The following is a 19995-nucleotide window of genomic DNA, read 5'->3' as shown; positions in this document are numbered from 1 at the left end:
GTGTGTTAGCCATGTTAACACTGACTAACTTGTGCAGAAAAACTCCTCATAGGGGTTGATAGCCAGTCTCAGGAAGAGCAGCATATGGGTGTAAATGCTAATTCTGTGTCCTCTGACCTAGGCAAAAAATGCTTTTTTCTACCTCTCTCTCATAAGCTTTATTTCTTCTTGCTAGACATTTTTCAGGGACAGTTACACATGTAAACCTGTTCATATATGTGACATAGAAACATCTTCAAGATTTTGTACTTCTCTGTATTCCCTTCTCTTAGTCTCCCTCTTCTTAGTTTCTTACTAAGATTGTTTGTGCTTTAGCATCTACAACCAACAATAAACCTTTTCTGAAACTATTTTCCATTATGACTTCCTTGAGTAAGTTTTCTTTTAAGTCAGCAGTGAAGCTGAAGTTAAGCTCCCAGTCATTCCTATAAGTCACATTATTCATGGAAAATACAATCCTTTAAAAGAGTGTGTGTATATATATGTATATCTGTATACATATAGAGACAAGTGCTTTATGTCAACAGTTAATACATAAAGTACCAAAATTGAGGAAAGAAACATTTAGCTCACCTGTATTTCCTCTGGCAATGAGCTGATGGGAAAAAATCATGGTTTATCATAATGGATTAGGTCAGCAAAGTAAAACTAGAGATCATTTGTTAATATGTTAGTTCAGTAGGCTAAGTAAATATTCATTAAAGAATAAAGTTTGCTTGAAAATCGGTGAGAATATTCTTTTTACTTAAGAAAGCCGTTTTATTTTATGTTATTTTATCTAAAGTTTTGGTTTTCATGAGTCATATTTAGAAAAGAACTCCTGGGTTTCTGGCTTTATATACAACAGAAATCTGTCTTTTTTCTTGAACTGTATTGAATGGGGGCTTTAATATTTCAAGTATTGATCTCTGTTGCTTAAGCTGCTGAATCGTAGCCTTTTTGTAAACCACATGGCAGAGGAGAGTTGAGGAACTCAGTACTGAGTTACATAAAAAGGTGTAACTTAGTATGTAGCAGAAATATTCTAGATTTTGCTGGTCCCTACCCATGAACATGTGCCAAAAGCTAAGGATTAGGCCAAAGGAGTTTTAGTAAAGAGGACTGTATTGATGAAATGGTAAGGAAGGTAGCCAGGAAACATGCAGTGTGTGAGAGATTAAAATGCCAAAGCCAGACAAACATGAATACGGGCACATATAGAAACTATTATTCAATTCCTAAAATATATATATATATTCATATTCCAAGTTTTGTTTTTCTGCGGGTTTTTTTTTTTGTTTGGTTTTTTTGTTGTTGTTGTTGTTGTTTGTTTGGTTTTGTTGTGGGTTTTGGTGGTTTTTTTTTTTTTTTTTTTTTTTTTGTTGTTGTTGTTTTTGTTTTTTTTTTGTTTGTTTGTTTTTTGTTGTTGTTGTTGGTTTTTAAAATTTATTTATTTATTTTTGGTTTTGGGGGGTGTTTTTTTGTTTGTTTGTTTTCTTTTTCCTGTCTCAGAGCATGCCTCTAATTCCTCTGCAGTTTTGGGAAGCTTTGTTGGCTCATCTAAGCCTCGGGTCCTACAGCTGGTTTCATTGATTTTTCTCACAGCATGCAATGGGAATATGTTCCCCTCTTCTTGTAAGAGGGATGTGCTCAGAAAGAGCTGTTGTACGAAAACACACAGCATTGATCTCAGGGCTAATCAGAGAGCAATAAAGTGTCTGACCACTGGCCCCATAAAATAAAGTTCCATAAAACAAGTAAGTAGCAAAATACTAATTTTATCGGTGAAAGAAATGTGTTCCGTTTGCTGCAGCATGGAAAGGTTGAACCCTTACAGAATAATACAATAAAGCTATTGCTATTTCTATTCCATAAAGAAATAATTCATTCCCCTATCAAGCATCCTGCCTCACCTATTTCCTTCTCAATAATTATATAAAAGGTGTGGTAGGATATGTATTTTAATGAAGATTTTTGTAAAATCCTTTTGTTGTATTTCTTGCCTTTAATAGATGAAAATATTTACAACGAAAAATAGAACACTAAATTTTCCCTGAAGTTGCAAAAGGATGCCATATCATATCTGACCAAAGTAACCATATATGTAGAGATGGATTCAGCCTACAAATTTCATGCTGAAGCTGAGAATGGCTCTTCAGTGTGTTAACACGTAAAGGAGAAAACACCTGGGTTCTAGTTCCTATTCAATATATGCTTAAATATTTATGCAAAGCAAATACCCTTAGGAGAGAATCTGAGAGCACTCCACCACAAATTGTCCTGTAGCTTTCAGGTAGAGATGCTATCTTTAAAAATGAGTGGTCCAAATTCAAATCCCTTGGAGTGCTGAGATTCAAAATCTTGTTATGGGCAAAAGGGAGCAAAACATATAAATTACTCTAAGAATTTATTGTTAATCCCACTGAATTTAAACTGCTTATTAGATCTAATGAATAGAAGGAAGCTCTCAAAGTTATTATATAAAACATTTTCCTGGTGTTAATCACTTTTTAATAGTTTTCTCCCTAGGTCCTAAGGCTCACAAATCATGTATTTAGGAAGGGGAAGTGAGAGTGGCTATGAAGTCACCAGCATCTCTAGGTCTTTGCCAGGAGGAATTCAATGCCTGCAGGGTGTGGGTTCATCCTACTATTTCAAAAGAATCATGGAGATGATGTTTTCTTCCTTGTCAGTCTTGAGTATTTTGAATTATTTTTTGTTTTCTTATCCATACCCACCATCCCACATTCATCACACTGAGGACCCCAGACCTGGATGCAGTACTCCAGGTGGGGTCTCATGAGGACAGAATAGAGAATAATAAAAAAAATAATTAAAATAATAATAATAATGAGTGTATTGTTATAGCAAGTATTTTGAGAGGTTTCTCTGACACCATTATATTTTTATATTTTAAGTGGCTGAAAAAACTGTTTAAATATAATTGAACTGCATGAAACTGCACTCATAGAAAATGAGGCTCATTCAACTACTTTTTTCTGTTATTTTTCTTACTAAGTATAGAATACATGGCCAATTTCAGCCAGACCTGACACTAAAACCAGACTCATAAAATAGCCTGGATTGGAGTGTACCTAACAGTTACATCTCATTTCAGCTCTGCCATTGTCAGGGACACCTTTCACTAACCCAGGCTGATCAGAGCCTCATCCGACCTGGCCTTGAATTCCAGGTCATATGAAAAATCAGAGAGAGACAATTGGATTTCTTGGAAATATGCTGCAGAATAGTTACCTTTCTAAAAAGCAGGGTTTTAGTTAAGGGATGTGAGAAAAACTTAGAGATAATGTGTTAGAGGTTTAGGTACTGGGGAGGTAGTGGGTAATTTCTGTGATAAATGTTATGTGTTATGATTTGTCACTAACCCAGCTTTTGATTTTGATTTATTTTTCCCATCAATGAGTCCTTCACATTCATAATTTTAGATGATATAGAAAGACCTTTAAAAATCTCATATCTAATTTTAGCCTAGATTTCCTTGTAAGGCTATTTATTCTAGATTAAAAATTATTTAGTAGAATCATAGGAAAAAGAAGTGGAACTGACTGTGATGGAATATGTAAGTTAGATTAAGTTCTATTAAGGTTTGAATCAAAGACAAATTTCTGTTCATGTGGAAGCAACTTGTAATGTGTAACCTGAAAATGTTTCATAATTTATTTAATTCAGCATTATCTATCACCACCGCTGAAATCATTGGTCCTGCTTTATGGTGCCCCTTTTACTGAAATAAGGTGGGGTACACTGTTTTGGGAAAGAGAAGGGACAATGCTGTTGGGAGATACAGTTAGAGATATTTGCATGAGTAGTTGCAGATAAAGGAAGCAGTTTGAAGTTAGTGCTGGACTAAAACAAAAAAATTTAAGTAGATATTTATATTATAAAGCCATATGTAGTCTACAGGATGTTATCCATATATATGTAAGTGTTAAAGTTCTATATGTGTGTTTATCATCACATGGCTTGTTCTAATTTTTTATTTGGTTTCCAAGAAGATGTGTCTCTTAGGAACAAAGCAGCCATGAATCATTGGTTGTTTTGCAATTTAAAGAATAGAGCTTCATAGGTACCACTTTCCCAGTGAGTTTTCTATTTAAAATAGTGTCGCTTGCTGTGTTTTCTAGTAGCATGGAAAAAATTCTGAGAAACTAACAATATTGGGTAGTCTTGAGTGTGAACACATGAGGTTTATGCTTGGGGCACTATAAATCAAAAAAGTCTAGAGCTGAAGATTTAGGTTTGTTTTGTGGGGTTTTTTTTGGTTTTGGTTTTTGTTTTTTTTTTAATGTTATATCACAATATGTGAGAAATTAAATGAATATTTTTGCACACTTCTATTCAGTGAGCAGCACGGCATTATTCAATACAGATTGAGTTTGGAGACTTTTAGTGGAAGTAGAAATAGAGTTCTTATTTCTATGCTATTCTGTAAATAATTATAAGGACATCTTTTCTTTATAGCAAATACAAATTTTCTTTATTTCTTGTCTACTACAAAGTGACATTAAGTAGGGAGAAAGTCACAGTTAGCAGTGAGATATCATCTTTAAAAATGTACTTATGAAGCATACCTGGGAATTTTACCTTCTAAAGTTCTCCCTAATGGTTTGTCAGTTGAAAGGCCCTAATGAATTGTAATAATTTGACTGATCATTATGCTGCAGATAGAGAAAAGGTTGATTGTAGAATTCTATAAAATCAGGAGATAATGGAGGGACTGAGAAATCAGTATATACATGGTTACAGTCAGAATAGGAGAATGAAGAAATGCACAGTGAAAGAATCTGGCACGGACTTCCTCTCTGGACAAGTAAAATTAAATAATGTAATTAACTGTCAAAAGCTGTTGATGAAGCCAGAAATCTTACAGACTTAGATGATACTGAAGATGCTGCAACCATGTCCTGGGCTTCAAAGCAGCGTGGCCAACATTTCAAGGGAGGGGATTCTGCCCCTCTGCCCCGCTCTGCTCAGACCCCACCTGCAGGGCTGCATCCAGCTCTGGGCTCCAGCACAGCAAGGACAGGGACCTGCTGGAGCCAGCCCAGAGCAGGCACCGAGGGCATCAGAGGGATGGAGCAGCTCTGCTGTGAGCAAAGGCTGAGAGAACTGGGATTGTTCAGCCTGGAACAGAGAAGGCTCTGGGGTGACCGAATTCTGGCCTTTCTGTACCTGAAGGGAGCCCACAGGAAAGATGGAGAGAGACTATTTACAAGTGTCTGGAGTGACAGGACAAGGGGAAATGGCTTCAAACTGGCAGAAAGGAGATTTAGATTAGATATTAGGAAGAAATTCCTCCCTGTGAGGGTGGTGAGGGACTGGAACAGGTTGCCCAAAAGCCTGTGGCTGCCCCATCCCTGGAAGTGTTCAAATCCAGGTCAAATGGGGCTTGGAGCCTGGATGGGTGAAAGGTGTCTCTTCCCATGGCAGGGGTTTAGACCAAGAGGATCTTTGAGGTCCTTTCCAACACAGGCCATTCCATGATTCTATGATGTTACAGGAGATGTTAGAACTGAATGCTTCAAACAGACCTTTGGGTGCCAAAGTGCCAAAGCACTTGGAGTGGGAAAAAACCAAAATCAAGTAATTATTGCAAAACTGTGTGATTTCTCTTTTTTTTTTTTTTTAGTCTGAAATGTAGAGTTTACTTGTGCTTACACAGAGAAAGTACTAATAACCTTTAAGGTAGCTGTAACTTGACCTGTAAAGTATTTAATCAGGGGGATTATGGCAGCCTTAATAAATATGTATATAGTGTCATGAAAGGATTGACTTTTAAAAATTTAGGATTATCTGGTACATTAGATTGTTTATACATTTGTCTGACTAATTTCGTATTAATTGTAACCCTGTTGGTTCTCAATTAGAAGGCTTTTCAAAGGTATCCTTTGAGAGAAAATTAGTTTCCTAAATCAAGATAATTAAATATGGGAACTTGCTAGTACCTATACAATAGCATTCAAAGATCAAAGAGCTTAAGGGTTAAAAAAAGAGCTTGAAAAGCTAGTCTGATTTCCTGTGATCTCTGGCAGTGTCACTTATTTATAAGCATTTCCTTGAACTTTTAATTTATTGAAACAGAAAGAATATTTTAGCCAGAGACTTTTTTTTTTTTTTAATCCAGACACATCTCATGAGGCTGTTCTATTTTCCACAAGTGAAAGAGAGTACTTTCACTGTATTAACAGCAGTCTTTTAAGTTTTTTATAATACCTCAATAGGCAGTTGTTCCTTTCAGGTATATTAACTAGATTTTTAAGTAGTTTTTCATGATCCATAGTAATTCTAATACCTAGTGATAATATTGTCAATTCTTTGCCTATTTTTAATATTTAAGTTTTGAAGTTTCAGCTCCTTTCCACAAAAGTCACATAAAACTTTGGAAATATTTATCTCTTCTCAACTATATTTCTTCAGTGAAGATATTTGAAGTAAAAGCTAAAAGGTTTTTCATTGGGATGCTATTTTTAACCAAATCTAAAGTGAAAATATAATTGTTGAGAAGCTTGAAATTGTCTTGATTCAATATCTTCTTCAAGGCCTATCATATCCGTGGTTTATGTAATTTCTAGCACAACTTCTGGATCCTTTGATGAAAGGTATTGGGACCACTGAAAACTATATTTAAAGTAAAATACAAAATAAAAAAACAAACTTCATGTTGAGTACTTTCCATGAAATTTCTATTGAAAATTCAGTTAAACAGTGGCAAAATGTTGCAACCAGTTGCTTTTATGTGTCGTGCTTTATGTTTCTCAGGTAGCTGTTCTGTTTTCCTAAATGAATTATTATAATAATTAATTGCTGATTTTAAAGACAACAGTAATGCTTCAATAGCTAAAAAAGTTGATGAAGCAATTTATTAGGCATCTACATTGCTTCCCAAAGTCAAGTAAGGTCTATCTTCCAGCAGGTCTAATAAATTTTTAAAACTTCTCTATATCCTGTCTTTTAAACATACTGAATCTTTAAATAAGCATTAAAAAGTGATTTGGTACAAAAAAGTATATATGTTTCATACCCAAACACACACAGTTATCTTGAATATAATTTTTAGACATCTAGAATCTCATTTTCCAGAAGATCATGAGCAATAATGAATAACCACTTCCTTAGTTAGATTAAAGTAATTTAAATCAGCTGCCAAATATTTTACTTTTTAGCCTCTGAATATTACAGGAATAGATGCTTAACAATAGGACTTGTATTTTCTAACATGAAGTTTCAGTGCCAGATCATACTCTTAAATCTAGTGGTTCTTTTTTTGTTTCCATAGGTCTTGAAAGACCATAGCATATATAAAAGAAAAACTTCATATGTGAAATAAAACTTTTCTTTGCTTTAATGGAGTACTTTATGTGTAAGAAATGTTTGTGACATTTATCTAAAGATCAAAAGCTTTATCATGTGGTTTGCACTCATACTGCTTAGTTTTATCACAATAGGGAAACAATATAATTGGAAATTCAATCTTCCTGTTTGCATTTCAAATATTTATTATGTAATTGCCAAGGAGGTTTCTCATTAATGTTAAAATACTTTTTTGTGCCAGCAAAAGATGTAGTCTCTTATTCACAATAGTGTTATAGCAAAAGTATCCTTCAAATGCTCTCCTCATTCTTGGCTAGGTCTGTGCTGCCTGAGGTCAGTCAGTGAGGGTATTCTGACCAGCAGGGTTCCATCTGTTGTTTTAATTACATGATATTAGAATTGCAAGCTTGGTTCCTTTTGGCAAACTACCTTATACAGACCTTACCTCTATTTATGGTACTTTAAAAACATTAGCTTTCTGTTACAGGAAGAGGAAAAAAACTGTCAACATTAAATAAAACCACTTATTTTTTTTCTTAGCCATAAAATGCCTGTATACAGCAGTTGTGGCTTAGCATAAGTTTATTTGTGTATTTGGATGTGATAGACTCTTCCTATTCTATCAGATATAATTCCAATTTGCTTAACTTGCTAAATCAGTTTCTTTCTTGTCTTTATTTCTCATAAGAGGTTTTCTCTGAGCTCTTGTCTCTTCAGATTATTAACTGGATTATTTGTGCCCATTCCTTACGGTAAGAGGGAGCAAGTAATTTAATTTGTTTTCCTGTCCCCTAATGTTCATGATGTTTCCTCTTAGAACCAAAAGATTTTAGGATCTTGATTTCAGAGCATCTTTGGGGCTCACCTCTTCCAATCTCCTCTTTACAGTAAGACTCTCACAAATATTCCACTGGATCATGGCCTTGAGTTGTCCAACAGCATTCATAATGACAAGAGTTTGACATCCTTTCAACTCTGTTTAAATAAGTTATAGGCAGTTAATACCTTGATACTTTGCCTTCTATTTCCCAGAACAAACAAGCCGGTTTCTGACATAATTTTTTCATGAGACATTTTCTGTAAGATCCTAGCCATTTGCTGGACACTTCCAGATTCCACCTCTTGAGTTAAGGTGCCCAAAATTTGACACAGAGCTAGTTATGCCCTCCTCAGTATTGGCTGGAAGGCTGGAGAAGAATTAATTCAAAGTACCTTCCCAGATGTCATCACAAATAATTATTTTCCTTTTAAAAGTATTTAAAATATAATAGAAAATTATCCTTTTATATAATTTAATACTTTTACTTCTTATGCCATGTATTTACAACTAAATTAAATTGTATTCTAGCTAATGATCAAATACTTTCAGCAAGTTCTCAATAAATTATTATAATGAAGGAAAGTTTTTGCATCTTTAGAATTTCATCTCTAATAATTTCAGCTTCTAATGTAAGGTTCTAAATGAACTCAGATGCAAAAGATATTTTTTTTTTGTTTGACCAAGGTATCTAATCTAAGTTTGGAGGTAATTCTTACTACGAGCTGAAGGTTGGGTAATATAATGTGTAGAGGTCACCTCCATCTTAAATAATTCTATAATTTTATGTCAATTTCTCAGAGATATAAAGAAAATGTCAAGTTTCATAGCTGAATTAACCCATCCCAAATATAGCCTGGGAGTTGATGTAAATGACTGGCTTTGTGCTGAATAATAAGTTACCGGTAAGCTAATTGAATCATTTATGTGAATATATTATCCTTTCTTTTATACAATTTAATATACCTATCTTTTTAATGTATTGATCTATATACTAAGTTAGAAAAGTTCTTGAAAAATTAAATATGCTTTGTGCAATGCTAAGCTGTTTGCTTAAATTGGGTTGGGAACATTCCTGATTTTTGAAGTTGTATGCATAAAGTCTGTCATCTTTGCAATGGACTGTGAGGTTTGCACCTGTAAACACAAGCACATTCAGCACATAACAGCTCTGATATCCTCAACAGTCACACTTCTGTAATAATAATGCCTAAGCCTTTTTTAAACAGATATTAATTCATACAAATATCACATTTCTTCAGGTTTTGACCATTCAGAGTAATGCTTTGTGCTGAAAGAATATTTTTCTAAAAAATTTTCATGCTTATTGAATGTGGAATATCTTCCTCTCCTTGGGCATTTTTAGCATTGTTTATGTAATTTATGACTTCTTAGAAATTGTTTAAATGGATTTTTCAGCAGGGAATATAACAGGAACAAACACATCACTGACTTAATGTTATTCTATTTTAAAACGATGAAAAAATTAAAAAATCATGCAACAGTAATTCTAACATTGGGTTGCTTAGAAATATAGCAAAAATTTTAAAAGGTTTTGATGAAAGATAAAATATATTTCTACAACTAATTATATGTCAAGATGTTTTTGAATAAGATTGTCCATGTTATGCACTCTGTTTTCTAATTGCTTTATTTGTAAATTCCAGAAGCAGAAAGTAAAGGAAAATAAAAGCAGTAGAGAGGGCATATATCAAAATGGGTAATTCTGTGCTTACCCCTCTCTTCTAAACAAAATTTTCTTAAATAGCTGATGTGAGTAATGTTTCTGGTTTAAGGATCACCCCAAGTTGATAATATTTTTGAGTTTGGATTAGTAATAGTGGAAAACTTGAGTACTGGAGTGTGGACCCTTGCATTTCAAAATGCAGGTTCAAGTTTTTCAAGGATGTGATGGAAGGAAGAAAAAAATAAAAGCATGGCTTAAAGTAAAAACTTCACTGGGTGAAAAGATGAGTCCATAAATTAATATTCCAGCCAATTTGGAGTGTCTCAAGAACCACCTACCTTTTAAAAGGACCATGTAGACAAAGTGACTGTTTCCAAAAGAAATTCTGCACGTTCTTAAATCTGAATTTAGACACTGCCTGGATGCACATGTCTGGCAGCAGGAAGTCCTCTTAGCCATTTCTCCATGCCCGGACGATGTCTGTCCTCAGCAGGACAGCAGACTGTGAATGAGACAATTCATAGTTCTTTGAGACATTGGTTCATTTTCTTCAGATGTCGAACTGGCATCCTTGGATCACATTTCTACAATCTCTGTAAACTCCTACAATCAAAAATGTGAGGTTTTGAAAAGTCCTAGACTAGACTAGAAAAGTCCTTTCTCAGAAACAAGTAATCTTTGCATGTGTCATCCTTTTTACGAGAAAAAATACAAACTTCCGAGGAAAGCAAATACAGATGTTTGTTTCAATGATCTTTCAATTGGAGACAAAATATTCTCTTTTTAGCTATAGAGACATTGATTAGTCAATGTGTTTTGTTCAAGATGCATTGACCTAAATACTGCTCCTTCTGCAGCTGACTTTAGTTTACACATTGTTCTGCTGTAATTTATTTGTTACCTACATGTACATTTCATAGAAACTACTGTATTTTTAGCAACAGTTGCCACTCAATTGCAGTGGCTTCTGTACCAGGCCGACTTCTTGTTTTTCTTTTCAATCTTACCTAATAACTTCTGAACTCTAAGCATTTTTCTAGTGAGAACTGAGGGAAAAAGATTCATTACACCTTTTGTTGCAAAAATCTCTTGTTTTTAAATCAGTCAGGTTATGTTGATGCTATAATTATATGATCTGATTTCTTGCCTTCTCTCTATTACAATGCTATCTTTACATTTCATTTTCCCCCCCAAAAATGCCTTAATGCATACATCACATTAGAAACAAATATTGTACATCTCCTTTGCAGAATGTTCTTGAAGTAGACTTTTTGTGGGAATGGATTATGTATTGTTTAAGAATGAGCAGGCTCTTGACTTCTTCCAAGACATGTATTCATGTTGTATTACTTCTGTTAGTTATTGGTGCATTAGTTATATTTGGAGGGTTAATGTGTTTAGCATTCAGCAGAAACTTTGCAGACAGCTTTTGGCTTGAAGTTTGAGAAGCGTGTTCTTTGGATTTAGGTTATAAATGCCAAGTAGTTAGATGAATGCTGGCTCAATCCAACACCCTTCTGCAATTTGAGGGACCTCTTGGGCTGTTAGCTGATTTTGAAGGAAGAATTTTAGCAGGGATTTAGCTTGGATTTTTTTTTTTTTTTTCCTTTTCTCAGTATCATGTTTTATGCTGCTCGTCCCCAAGCAGTGCTGTATGTACCTTTCAGTGAGGGTGTCCATGTTCAGTTACTGCCTTGGCAAATTATCAGACTGGTACTGACTACCCAGCAGCAATGAAGAAATGCTGTTTTCAGAAAGTTTCTTACTTAGAGAAAACAAAATGGAATATAAGGAGGAAATATGAGGCACTCTTGCCATGAGTGCTTCTTTTCAGAAGCATTTCTAAGGTTTGTGGCTTTACCTTCAAGTTTGCAGGTTTTGACAAATGTGACCCTTAGGTACTTTTTTGTTTCCTCTGTATTGTGTCTGATTTACAGTTCTATAATGAAAGGCTGTCCAGTGGAGCAAGAAGAAACAAGTTAGATTTTCATGTTGGAAAGATCACATAGACACTCACAGACCAGTGGAAGCAGGAAGGCAGGAAGAAAACTCCTGCTCCAAACACCTGCTCAGATTGCTCAGGGCTGTGCCCAGTCCGGTTTTTGGTATCTCCAAGGATGGAGAATCAACAGCCTCTCTAGGAAACTGGTTCCAGTGTTTGACCACTGAGTACAAACATGCTTTACTATGTTTAAAAAAGATTCCTGTATATTACTTAGTGCACATTGCCACTTGTCTTTTGGAAATTATATTAAATCAATTTTAAACTAGATTAAAAAAAGAAAAGAAAACAAAACAGAAACAAACAAAAAAACCCCACCCAAACCAAAACACCATAGAAACATTTAGGTTGGAAAAGACCAGAAAGATCATCAAGTCCAACCATTTTGAGTCAGCACTGCCAAGCCCAGCACTGAGCCATATCTCTAATCTCTGCATCTGCACATCTTTTAAATACCTCCGGGGATGGTGACTCCACTGTTTCCCTGGGCAGTGTTTTCCTATGCTCAACAACCCTTTCAGTGAAGAAGTGTATGTTAATATCTAATCAAAACCTCCTGTGGTGCAACTTGAGGTCTCTTGTGTAACATCTTTTGTTTGGGAAAAGAAATTTAATATTAAAATATAAACCCTCTCCACAATGTACATGTCTATCTTCCCACTTATTCTACACCTCTAGGTTGCTATTACTAAAAAACTGTTACTTTAAAGATTAAGGTCTTTATTTTTCAGGTGTATTTTTATTGAGCTACTTCTTGGTTTTGAGAAGATTTACCTTATGTGTAGGAGATATTATGAAATTAGGAATTCTCCAGTTTAATAATTTTCAGTTTAGGAAGCATGTTCCTAAGTATTCATAGGCTCATAAAAAATAATGTTTCTTTCTGTTTATTGCTGCGGAAAAAAAAATCAGATTGAGCAGAGTTTGTTAAGGTGATGTTCATCTTTGATAAGCAGCATTCTATAGTACTTTGATCATCTTCTTCTATATTATTTTTTTCTCTGCATATGTATCTATATATGTGTGACACCAATACACGATAAAGGTTCCCCAATATGTTCCTCTACAGTTAATATATCATAATATTCTGTTAAATGAATTTTAAACTTCACTGTTCTTCCCTTGCATAATAAGCTCTACTGAATTTATCTAGAATAACTTAAAATTAAAGATATGCATCATGTCATGCCTGACACTTTATAGCTAAACTCCTCCAATTTTCATCATGCCTTTCACTTACACTCATTCTAAGTGAATAAATCATATTGATTTTTTTTTCATTTTTTGATCTATTAATCTTGATTATTTTAATAATCTTCTAAGCCATGACTAGGAATATTAAATATTCATAAATATTCTTTAGGTATTCTTTAAAATATATAAATATGTTTGGGCTTGTAAATCTATATATAAAAATTCGCCCATTAACCCATCTTTTTAGTTTTGAAGAACTGAGCTCTCATTATCAAGCTACCTGAAAATCTCAATAGCACTTACAATATTTATGTGTTTATTTCTAGTGCTTGACTTTTGGGGAAACAGTAGTGAGTAACTTCTGTTTGAGATTAGTCTTGTGACTATAATTGTAGCAAGCAGACTGGTTTCTACTTGTTTACTGTCTCTGCTCAGATATTAATGGCTTATCTATTTTACTGTTTCTGCTGCAAGTGTCATCGGAAAGAATGTTTAACAGAGAATTTTCTGATTATGGTTCAGTATTTGTTGCACAAAACTGGATTGTTTTGGTGCTCTTTCATCGTGCATTTCACCCCTCTAACATCTGTTCTGGCCCAGAAGGCAGTTTGAACTTTGTGTGACTTCCAGCTCCTCTCATCAGGGAAAATGACACTTCAACAGATGCAGGAAATGAATTCATGATGACACAAAGACTGTTTTGTCTAAGTAAAAATAAAACACTCTGTGATCTATAAGACAGAAATTGAAGAAGGAATCCATAATAATTCAAATAAATTCTTAGAACTTTAAGTCAGAACTGTGTTCTCTACTAACAAATCCAAATTAAGGCTAATGTGATGAAATGGAAAGTTCATTTATACTGAACTATTTAATTAATTGTGAAACTTTCTGCCAAGCAATTGTAAATTTAACATCTCTCAGTACTGTCATATCATGGAGAAATTATGCTTTATGATTTATTAGTAGTCAGCCCACTAGAAAATTGAAATAACCAAACTTTTTATGGTTTAAAATTTTTTTATAGTCTTTGCAGATGCAAAATATTGTCTTTCAGATGTGTTTGCAAAACTTGCAGACAAGCATTCAAGGCCATTCGATGGAAGAAGGATATCATTAGGCCAGTTATTATACCTTTATTCATAAGAAAAAAATCTAGGGCTACATTGTTTACACGTTATTAGGATATTAGGAAAGGATGAATAGGAAATGTTGTGTAGTTTATTAAACTGCTAAAAATGGAGAAAAAAATCCCAAAAAGTACATTTAAATGAGAAAACATTAAATGAATTGCATTTGAATAGTCTGTTTGGATTAATTTTTCACTGCAGATTCTCACAGGCATAGAAAAAAAGATTATTCTTTAGCATTCACTTTGTTCCTAAAAGATTAAAAATGCATTAGGTGGTGTTAACACTATCAAAAGTCTCACAGACTTTACAAGCTCAACAAGAACACTATCTCCTTTTCAGGATAGGACGATAGGACTTTTTCCCCATACATAGATCACTTGGGTATGAGAGAGATGTCTCAGTATGTGGTCAAATCCTTTTCTTTGCTAAGATGTCATTTGCTGTTTTATGATGATAATTTTAATATCTACAGCATTATCTATAATGGTCGTCTCTTGTGTAATATTTGACCACATGCTGTTCCCTCTTCAAAGGTCTAAAGTGTTGGAGTCTTCTTTGTTTATGTGAAGAAAAAGCAATAGTACCTTAGGTGACCTAAGATATCTCCAAACATTGGTTTCCATTCCACCTCTCAAGTGCCAACAACTTTAAATAGACTTTAATTCAGCCTTACTTTATATTGTTTTTTAATGGAGTTCTTCAAGGCAGAGGTATACTGCTCCCAATTTTTTGATTAGTCATGGAAATGGCTTAGATCAGACTTTGGCTAATGGCAATGTAACTTTATGCCTTGTTTAATGATTTTTTGGATTTGTATTTCTTATTTTGCTGAATAAGTAGTTAAGAAAGTTTAGCCTATTCAGATTTTTAAAAAGAATTCAAGCATTTGCCCTAAAATAAAATTATCTTGAACTGTCTGATACTTAAGAAGTTAATTGTATATTTACTAATTTATGTTTCCTCATTTCAGCTTAGATGTCCAAATGGTTCTAAAACTGAGTATTAAAAAGAACCCTACCAAGTGTTCTTTTAATGATGTTTCAAAAGATATTTAAATTATACATTAGAATTTTAAGGGATGATAAATTTCTTCAAGGGTCCTGTAATTTTAATTCAAAGCCTATTCACTTTTATGTGGGCATCAGTGCACTTAAACATAATATTCTTGGAATTCTGAATAATAAAGGGTAGAAAGATTAACTCTGTGTGTGACTGCTCTGGGATTGAATTTGATACCTATTAAAAACATACTAATTTCTTCATGCTCAAGGATAATGAAGCCTAGCTTTCTAAGTGTATATTAAACAGAAGTTAAGTCATTTGCTGAAAATAAAACCACATCACCCAAGTAAGCTTGCTTACTAAATGAAGTCAAAGAACACCCAGAGCCAAGGGTGTAGTTTTTGTCAGAGAACTTACACTAAACAGAATTAGGATCTTCCCAAAGAAAACACTCCCTCAGCTATATCTTGCAGTCTACTTGTTTTTCTTAGAAGCCAGTGTTAAAGCTGTCCAAATGAGTGTCTGTAGCTGTCACTGCTGTCCTTAGCTCCATGTTGATCCCAAATTATGCCTTGCTTTGTTTTCAGAGCTGCCTCCTTTCCTTTTTACTGCCTTCCCATTAACCTTTCCAGATTATTTGCAGTCCAACAGATTTAGAAAGACCCCTCCACAGCTGAGTGATGTCTAATGGTTCAAAAGTAAATTCAAAAAGTTATTCAGATGAATTGATGTAGCATAAAACTGTTGAACTATGTTGTAGACAATTTATATTGTGGAAACTAGAACAGAATATGATATGCTTTGTTACTGGTGTCTTTCCAATACAGACATAAGGAAGTTTTTTTTCAAGTTTTATCAGTGCTTGGGTGGGTTGTTTTTTTTTTTAAGAAACTGAGTTAGCAAGAAGATGTTGGGTGGGTTTATTAGTTGAAGCAGAGTTTACTCCACCTTTTTTTCATATTTTATTTAAATATCTTCCCCTTTACCTTTTTAGTACCTTGTGTATATACTACCTTTTATATATATATATAAGTACATTTATATAGTATACACTTTGAACGTGTTTTACTATATTGCTGATGGACAGCAGAAGTGCACATGTGAGTGACTTACTGCTGCAATTTTTGTAACCTCTCATTGTTGGCACCTCACTTCTCTTGCATCAGGTGATCATCTCTGCAGAGACCTATGGCAGATTTGTGATGGTAGTTCTGAAACCTGGAGGCTACTGCTGCTAATGGGACTGAAATCAATTAGTCTACTAAATATTAGTCCTTATGAATGCATTCATCTGTCTCCATATTTAACAGTACAAATGGACCTCTCATTACTGTTCTTACTTATCTTCCTTAGTGATTTTTAAACCCATTAAGGAATAATTCAGAATAAGCAGAATCCTCTTAGTGTATTACAGCTGATAATAAGTCCTTTATAATGACTCTGATCAAAAGGGAAGGGATTGGTTCTATCACCTAGTTCTAGTAGTGCTCTTTTATTTTGCTCTGAAATTGGACATGTACCAAATGCTGAGGGAAGCCCCCAATGAATTCACTTTTTCCCAGAACAGCTGTACTACAATGGCATTACACTTCCTAGACTTCTACTTAAATTGATCTTTCACATCTTGCCATTTTCCAAATTTTACATATATATATATATATATATATTTTAATGAATAGGTAGTTAGGTGATATTCTTGGAAACATGGGAAGGGAAAGTACTTTATCACATCTGTCAAGAAGGTTCTTTTTATTTCTGGGCTTTGTTTAACATAGGTAGCACCTCTACTAAATTTTTGCAATATCTCCAGTGGTCTGATAAAATAAGCATTTGCCTGTGTATTCAAAGAGATTTACAACAGCCTGATGAAAAAACTCCATTTTTTATTAATCCATCCATTAGGTAGTGTACAGTAATAATTTGAGTTCTGAGTACATTTCTGCCATCTTCATCAGAGCTTATGCTATCTGTAGTTCTTGAGAAAGATTTAGAAGTATGGTGAAATTTTCTGAATGTGTTGTCTCTTTTTAATATTTTGCTTTCAGTAAGTAATGAATATTCTCCTAGCTTCATACTTGAATATTTGCCTGACTACTGAAAAGCAGAGATTTCTAGAATAATAACTTGGGCAATATTTTTCCTTCTAGGTTGCATGAAGCAATATTTTTTTATTTGCATCAAGCAGAGCTAGGAAAATAGTGAGGCTAGGAAAATGAGACAGATGGTCTTATATTTTTCTATTTTGTGAATATTGAAGTACCATATGTAGAAAAAAAGATTTCCTTTTGGATTCAGAGATGTAGCTAGCATGTCTCCACAGAGTTTATATAGTTACACTCATGCTAGGAAATGTAATTGGATTTGAGCCCTTTACCAAAGCTGTGTTCCAATATCAAATGCCTATTAATTTATGCAGGAAAAATATTTTCTTACTTTTTCACGTCTCATCATGCCACCTCTTACATCCTACCTGACATATATGACCTAATCTATTGCATTTATATCGTTTGCCATCAGTTATTGGAATTAAGCAATACAATTATCCTTGAAGCAACACTGCTGAAATGCTAGCATATATATTTCTGAAGCAAATGTACAAGACTGCTTTTTAACAGAATATGGTACCAGAAAAATGGTAGGATGGGACCTGAAAAGCGAGTCTGTGATGTGAAATAAACATCCAAGCTCTTTGAGTTCCCTCATGGCTGTAATAATACCTTGGTTTCCACCAGCAGTCATAGCTCTGGAAGCTGTAGTAAAGCTTTACCTGACATGTAAATAAAGAAATTAGGCTTGGAGCCTCCTGGATGATTTATTACTCCTTGATTCTTATTACAGCATAAAGTAAAACTTTGTGTTCAGCTCATTTCCTTTCTTACACGGAAGGTTGGTTTTTGCTTCTGGTCCCGTGGGTGTAGAGAGCAGAGATGAGAACAAGCAGACTCCTCCTCTGCCAGGGCTCTGTGTGTCCTTCACACTGCTCCTCACTGGTGCACTGGAAATGCCTCTGCTCCCTCCTCTCAAGTACTGGATTCAACATTTTTACAGCCCCCTTCAGCTTCTTTCTGGACTCCAGGCAGCTCTGCCACCTTCCTGGTTGTCCCTTTGGACTGAGAATCATGAAAAATGTTATGTGCTGAACAGATATTTGATCTTTGATTTTGTTTGTTTGTTTGGAATTTTTGTGTAAAATACCCAGTTCTGTTAAGTTTTGGTTGGCAGACTGATAGATACTGAAGCAATCTTCAGTTTTCTTTGCCTTTTTTGGTGTAGCTTTTGATATGTCTATTGGAACAAAAAATTCACATCTTGTGTAATTCTTGCTTATTTAGGCTAATTACATGAAAGTTAATAGCAAATCTATTTCATTGCACTTTTAATTCTAGTAGCTCTCATGTTAATATCTATGGATACTACTTTGCTGATAGTTTTTCTGTGCTCAGCTTTTTTTGAATTTTTACTATCAACAGAACCAAATAGTTGTGGGTTTTAGCAAGTTTTGAAATTATAATCATGGGTAAAATTTGTCACATAAAAAAAGCTAGAGACTTAGAAACTTAGGGAAAACACCTTTCAGCCTCTTTCCCAGACTCCAGATACCACTCCCTCCTGTTCCTGGCCTTCACTCCCCTTATCATCACCACCACCCATGCAGGTCCATTCAGTGAGGTGATGGATAATGCAGGAGGCTGGGGTGAGGACATAGTGGTTTCTTTCTGTCCTTGCTTCTTTTTCACTCTTCCACTGTTCCTTTTGTCTAACTCATTTCCTCTGTTCTGTTGTGGGTTATCCACAGTCCTTTCAGGATGTGTTTGCTCTGTCATGGGCTCATGCATTGGCCAGAGCCCTGGAGTGTTATCATTTGTGCCATGGAGCACCTCTTATCATTTTGGCCTTCTTGTCTCTCTGCTTGGCATTCTCTGAGATGCTACAAACTCCTTCAGCCCTCTCAGCTGTGTCCTGCAGTGCATGACCCAGCTAGAACTGCCTGCATCTGTCACAGCACAACCTCTGAACTCCCTCCCTGCAACCAGCCCTACTAACAAAACCTTGCTTTTTATATCTGATACACTTGACTATTGTGGGAGGGAATGCCAAAAGCCTTGATAAAGTCAAGATAATTGCCACCTACTGTTCTTCTCTTGTGCAAAAAAATAATAATTTTATCCTAGAAGATGGTGGAGTTGGTCAGGCATGATTTACCCTTAGTCAGTCTGTGTGTTACAAATCACCTTTTTCTCACTGAATTTCTAGTTTTATGTATATTTCTATTACGTTTTCTTTTTTATTTTCCCTCTTCTTTAATTTTGTCCTCAAGTTGGGGACATAAGGCTATCATTGTCATGTAACATTCTTATTTAGATTGTTATCTCTATATGCACTTTAGTTCAAAACATAACAACGTTTAGTTGAAATTTCAGACTTGTAGAACAGGTTCTGCATATAGAATGTAAACAATATAAAACTTGACAATATAGGATTTAAACTGATAAATTCCCAAATTAATTTACAATCTACTTTATATTTTTCAGCTTTACTTCAAGTAACAATTTCACTTAGCAAAGTTGAGCTCAGCGTGGGTGAATCCAAGTTCTTCACATGCACAGGTATGTATTAATTTTATTTGTAGACATGTAATTTTTGTTAAATTTTGAACTTTTTATGTGTTTGTAACTGAAGTGGTTGTTTCACAATATTAAATTAAAATATTGTTTTATATTCACAATGACTTGTGAGAGCTGTAAATACTAGAACTAGAACTAGAACTTCACTGGCTTCACATTTATAGTCTAGGATCTCTTTATTTCAATCAATCTGTATCAGTACAGGTAGTTTATATCTGTTAGGA

At 34.5% G+C, this 19995-nt stretch overlaps 1 protein-coding gene across 1 annotated transcript in view; it reads left to right on the top strand.

The window, feature by feature from the left end:
* NCAM2 (neural cell adhesion molecule 2) overlaps window positions 1-19995 on the top strand; it is a 261608-nt gene that overhangs the window by 116821 nt on the left and 124792 nt on the right. The window contains exon 2 of the mRNA XM_088157760.1: window positions 19679-19753. Coding sequence (XP_088013886.1) covers window positions 19679-19753 — 75 coding nt within the window. The remainder of the gene's footprint in view (window positions 1-19678; window positions 19754-19995) is intronic.

Source organism: Sturnus vulgaris, chromosome 2 (genome assembly GCF_052056855.1).
Source record: "Sturnus vulgaris isolate bStuVul1 chromosome 2, bStuVul1.hap1, whole genome shotgun sequence".
Lineage (NCBI taxonomy): Eukaryota > Metazoa > Chordata > Aves > Passeriformes > Sturnidae > Sturnus > Sturnus vulgaris.
This window is presented reverse-complemented; position numbering and strand designations above follow the sequence as displayed.